General features: G+C 39.6%; 1 protein-coding gene across 1 annotated transcript; it reads left to right on the top strand.

Moving 5' to 3' along the window:
- The first annotated feature begins 4,285 nt into the window (after positions 1 to 4,285).
- Positions 4,286 to 5,826, top strand: LOC135770208 (olfactory receptor 1500-like). The gene is made up of 2 exons (XM_065279942.1): positions 4,286 to 5,207; positions 5,783 to 5,826. Exons 1-2 carry the CDS (start codon positions 4,286 to 4,288, stop codon positions 5,824 to 5,826), a joined length of 966 nt encoding a protein of 321 aa, XP_065136014.1.
- The last annotated feature ends 174 nt before the right edge of the window (positions 5,827 to 6,000 follow it).

The raw sequence follows: 6,000 nt of genomic DNA, 5'->3' as shown, positions 1-6,000 counted from the left end.
CCGTCTGTTGGTCTGCTTAAACCTTTGCCTGTCCCCTCCCGCCCCTGGTCTCACATAGCCCTTGATTTTGTCACTGGCTTGCCACCATCTGATGGTAACACGGTTATTTTGACTGTGGTGGATCGCTTCTCTAAAGCGGTTCATTTTGTTCCCCTGCCCAAACTTCCTTCTGCCAAGGAGATGGCTCAGGTTCTGATTAACCATGTCTTTAGGTTACACGGTCTTCCCTCTGATGTGGTTTCAGATAGGGGTCCTCAGTTCGTCTCGCATTTCTGGCAGGAGTTTTGTAAACAGATCGGCGCCACCGCCAGTCTGTCTTCTGGTTACCATCCGCAGACCAACGGGCAATGCGAACGGGCTAATCAGGATCTCGGTCGTACGCTCCGCTGTCTGTCGTCTCGTTATCCGAACTCCTGGTGTCAACAGCTCCCCTGGGTCGAGTACTCTCATAACTCTCTTCCCGTTTCCTCGACTAATCTGTCCCCGTTTGAAGCTTCTATCGGTTTCCAACCTCCCCTATTTCCATCACAGGAACCCGATGCAGCGGTTCCGTCAGCTTTAGCTTTTGTCCGGAGGTGCAGACGCACTTGGAAGAAAGCTAGAACTCTATTATTACAAAGCTCCAGACGAACCAAGGCTGCGGCTGACCGTCACCGGCGACCTCCTCCTCGTTATATCTGTGGACAGAAGGTTTGGCTTTCCTCCAAGGATCTGCCTCTTCGCGAGCCATCACGTAAGCTGGCTCCGAGATTTCTTGGGCCATTCAGTATTGTCAAGGTGGTCAATCCAGTGACAGTTAAGCTTAAGTTACCTCTTTCTCTTGGTCGGGTTCACCCTGTTTTTCATGTATCCAGGGTTAAACCAGTGATTTTTGCTTCTATTAATTCCCCTGTCTCTGCCCCTAAGCCCCCCGCCCCTTTTCTAGTGGATGGTACTCCTGCCTACACGGTCAGGAGGTTACTAGATGTTCGCCGTAGGGGTAGAGGTTTTCAGTATCTTGTGGACTGGGAGGGATACGGTCCGGAGGAGAGGTGTTGGGTACCGGCTCGGGACATTCTGGACCCCGGACTGATCGAGGATCTCCGTCGTCGACAGGGTGAGTCCCTCCCTGGTCCGTCTGGTGCCGGCCGTGGGGGGGGGGGTACTGTCAGGACCCTGGTGTGATCGGTCGCTCCTTTTGTTTGTTTACCTTTTGTGTCTCATGTGTGCGCACTCGGTCTCCTCCCTTCTTGTTATCCCTGATTGTTTTCCAGCTGATGTGTGTTTGTGTTTCTCTATTTTAGGTCCGGGGTTGCTGTGTCCTGTGCGCGTTCGTTGAGTTTCTTCCGGGTGATCGCTGTCATGCTATGCTAGACTCTTGTTGGTCTGTTGATCGTGTTTTTGTTCTCTTTGTGCATTTTTTGCCTCCAGGACTCGGCAGAGATTGGTGTCGCTCGGTACTCGCTCTCACCTCCGGTTGGATTACTGTTTTTGTATCTAGTGGACTTTCGGTGGCCGTATTCACCTTTAATCAACCTAGCCTCATTCAAGCTGGGAGAGTTTCTTCATTTACCCGGTACTGTACACATCTGTGAACTTTTTGTGTCTCGTTTCTCTGCTCATCGGTGTGTCTCGTTTTCAGGCTAGATCCGATTGAGCGTGGTGGAGTTCTCACCGTCCGTACTGCCATTTTTACCGGTTTCTGAGAACTGAGGATTATTTTTCCCTGCCGCTTTGAGGATTGTGTATACCAGCTGATTCCTTATGAGACTGTGGGCTTACTACTATTCAGAGAACTTTCATGGATTGTGTGGTTGGCTGCTGACTTGCTGAAGACCCTTGTGGATTACCCCTTTTCCTCTCCTCTCTCTGTTTATTCGAATAAACATTTTACTTGCATAAGATTCCCTGTCTCATCCTTTACAATTATCACATAACTTTTATTTAAAATAAAAAGTCATGACAATTTTTCATTGTTTTTGCGGCTTGGCTTCCTCTGTTGGTGTTCTTGTCCACTCGGATGATGAGTTGATGTCGTCTCACAAATGCTGTTCTGCATTACATATAAAAAACATAAATGAAAGCCTTCAGTAAATGTTTCTTCACTGTGCCTTGACAGAAACAGAGTTTTCTGAGCCAGTTACGTTAATAACTTTAGGCTTACTTATGTGCTAGCTAACCTGCTACCGTTAGCTAGCAACTTTCTTGAAAAACATTGTTTGAAATGCGTGAGTCATGTATTAACAAAACCAGTCACCTTATCCAGCATGCGGATCCTGCTAACATCACTCGCAGCCGTACTCCACAGTGTAGAACGTTTTTAAAACCTCTTAAAGAAATTTCACCTCAGGATCGCGTTCCAGCAAACCTGCTGCAGACGGCCGCGTGCTCTACACCTGCGCAGTAGCCTACGCATGTAGTCGTCTTTTGCTTTAGCGGGACCTGATATCTGCTGTTGTTTCATTCTGGTTTGCCATTGCATAAATTATATTTGGCTAAAATACTTGTGTTTACAGTAAATAAATTGCAAAGCACCACTTCAAATATGTCCGCAAATGTAGGAGTTTCCTGGTAAATAGGGAATAAGTTGCTATTTTTATTGTACTTACCTTAAAAAAAAGATAACCACATTAAATCAGCTGGACTTTTGTTATTAAAAGCAAGTAATATAGGCTACTAAAATAAAAGTGATATGCTGTTATATTTATTTGCCGATGTGGCTCGTAGACATTGACTGTATACAACATTCAGTAGTCAATATGAAAAATTCACAATAAAAAATAAATAAAACATAATTTCCCCATAGACTTGACTAAGTCATACATACCACGTAATATTACAATAGGTACCCTGTTGTTATAAAATACTTAGAGTATAAATAATTTATAATTCTTAATATTCTTACCCCCTTATTACCCCAAACTTAAAATATTATTCCCTTATACCTACAGGTTACCTACCCTGTTGTTACAAATAGGTACGCTGTGAATTCGGTTTAATTACGCGGTACTTTGCGGGTCGTAATTACCTAAACTTTTGTTTCATCAATCCATATACACTGTTTGTTCAAAGACTTCCATATAGTAGACTCATGAACAGAGATGTGTGCCAGTTTCAATGATGTCTTCAAGCGTTTAGCTGATACTCGTGGGTTCTTCTTTACTTTATTAAGTATTTATTCTGTGTCGTGTCTTAGGAGTCATCTTGGCTGGGTGCCCACTTCTAGAAAGGGTAGCTACAGTATTAAACTGTCTCCATTTATAGACATTTGTCTAACTGTAGATTGATAAATGTCTAAACATTTTGAGATTGTTTTGTATCCCTTTTTAGCCTTATGGAGTGCATTACTATTAATCGAACATCTTTAAAGAGGCATGGTTCATAAGAGCTGATGCTTCTCTAGGACAGCAATCTTAAAATGTTTGAGTGTTTTTATATCAATTAAAGTTGCACTTAACTCCAGTTTGCCAGCTTCTGACACAAAATATTTTTCAATAAAGTTATTAGTCTATGGGTTCACTTACATTTTTCTCCAGTACTGTGAATGTTTAATGGATGTTTTCAAAAAAGACACAAGAAACTAGAATTATTTGTGTTGTCAGCTTATGCACATTGTGTTTGTATATGGTTGTGACCTAGATGAGGATCAAATCACATCTTATGGCAAATCACTGTAGATAAAAAGTTAATATAAACCCAAACTGTTGGCATCGGTATCTGCAGATATCAGTCTGAATAATCGGCTTTCAGTATCCGTGGAAAAAATATAATATCGGTGCATCTCTACTGATAACATCTAAATCTAATCTAATATCTATTATAAATATTATTGTTTAATTACATCTAGCAAACTAATGGACCCCCCACACACACAAATACAAGAACAACAAAAATAGATCATGCCAATGGGACATGAGAAACTTCAAACAACCCGTCAAGAGTGGGAGGTCTCTGTAATCTTATTATAGAGATGATAAGCCATGGTTTTGGTGTATTGTTTCAGAATGACATTATGAATGAATGAGATTTCCATTTGATCGAAATCTAAAGCATGAGCATCTGTGCGAGGTCTTTTATGTCTGTACATTAACTTCAGATTATATTAAGCTTTAGAAGATTAGTTACAATTACAGCATTATGTTTTCATTGTATTGTTTGTTTTGTGGTATTGTAATTTATATATGGAGTCTAACCTTTTCATGCAATTTTTAAATCCATCCTTCACACTGTGCAACTGACACTGTTTTGTATTGCAGTGTATGTGGGTTTACTGTATATTGTTTAACCGTAAAGTCCTGCAAGAGCCATGTTTTTTAGCAACTTCACTGAATTCTACCTGCAGGGATTTCCAGGACTCCAAGCGCAGTATTATGGAGCTGTGGGGAGCTTTTTGTTTTTCGTCTACTTGACACTGGCAGGAGGAAACATCTTTATCATTTCATTTATTGCATATGAGAGAAGCCTTCAGAAACCCACGTATTTAATCTTCTGTAATCTTGCAGTGTCTGATCTTGTGTTTGGAACTGTAACGCTGCCTACAGCATTTTCAAAATACCTTTTCAATGTCAACACTATATCGTTTTATAGATGCTTTGTGCAAATGTTTTTTGTTCATTATTTAGGGAGTGTTAATTCTTTTATTTTGCTATTAATGGCCATTGATCGCTTTGTTGCTGTGCGCAACCCACTTAGATATTGTGCTATTATTACAAACAAGACAATTGTGTTGTCATTTGCATTGATTTGGATACTCCTTATAATTTCTTTGTCGATCGTTGTGTACGAAACATTTGATGAACCCTTCTGTGCTTCTAATGTAATAACCCAAAATTATTGTGACCAAAATTCATTAGTTAAACTGTCTTGTGGAGATGTAAGGCAAAAACAATGGTTTTCATTTGGATATGCCATGTTTCTTCTTTTGGGCCCTTTGACTTTTATTATATTTTCATTTATTGCCATCATCACAGCAGTTTATAAAATTTCTGACAGTCAGGCTCGATATAAAACATTCTCAACCTGCACTCCACAACTTTTTATTATTTGTCTGTACTATGTCCCCAGATGTGTTGTCTATGTGTATGATGTGACTGTTAAAATCTCTCCAGGTATTCGGATGCTGTTAATTATGTGCTACAGTTTGTTGCCGCCTGTTGTCAATCCAATGATATACTGCTTCAGAACCAAAGAAATCAAAGATGCATTAAGAAGGAAAATGAGACAAAAAAGTTAGCCTACAGATGACAATGACTTGGGGCAAAAGTACCTAAACATTTTTAATAATTGTTTACACTGTCTATTTATGTATACTGGCTTTTGACCAGTATAATGACGGATATTATTTCAGTAATTCTATGTATTTGTTTGTTTTACAAAACGATAATGTATTACTTGTTGCTTAGGATGACTAAATTTAATGTTTAGCAACAAATGTAGATAACTTATTTAAATCTTTTAGGTTTTCATGAAAATTCAAAAGATCTGAAAATTTTGGTTTGCTCGAATTGTTTCGTTGTTAATAAAAACTTGCAAAAAAACATTTGGTATTTGATAAAAAATATAAAAAAATATTAAAGAGCATATTTTGTATATTTGCTATAATACAATGTGTTTGCGTGGTTTATGGTTAAAAAACACATTAATTCCCACGTACCGTACATTTTTGTAGCTCCAGATTTCACTCTCTTCCTGAAATTCCCTGAGTGGCCAGCTAATCTGTGCGTTTTGATTGGCCTGAATACCTCTGACATCAGAAAGAAATGTGATGCTCCTTACCATGTTTGAAACATTCGGTTGCTAACAGGAGTTAACTTACAGGCTGTGAGTCCGAATCAGGAGGAATTGTGATAATAACGGTCTTTACTACATCACCAATCCCAGAGAGTAAACTGTTTTCTACAATGCGTGTGTTTGTTGTAGAAAAGAGATTTACGTTGGAGACGATAACTCGCGTCATCGTTTACTTTGGGGTTGGTATCTTTAGCATATCGTTAACATGTACTAATACACACTTACACACCA

This window comes from Paramisgurnus dabryanus, chromosome 8 (genome assembly GCF_030506205.2).
Source record: "Paramisgurnus dabryanus chromosome 8, PD_genome_1.1, whole genome shotgun sequence".
NCBI classification, from domain to species: domain Eukaryota; kingdom Metazoa; phylum Chordata; class Actinopteri; order Cypriniformes; family Cobitidae; genus Paramisgurnus; species Paramisgurnus dabryanus.
The sequence above is the reverse complement of the archived record's forward strand: the minus strand, read 5'-3'. Positions and strand labels throughout refer to the sequence as shown.

Bases quoted from the DNA above. Each gene is read 5' to 3' on its own strand.
- LOC135770208 (XM_065279942.1), top strand. From the start codon at position 4,286: ATGTTTTTTAGCAACTTCACTGAATTCTACCTGCAGGGATTTCCAGGA. The intron at 5,208-5,782 runs GTTAGCCTACAG...GGTTGCTAACAG, and splicing joins AAGGAAAATGAGACAAAAAA to GAGTTAACTTACAGGCTGTG.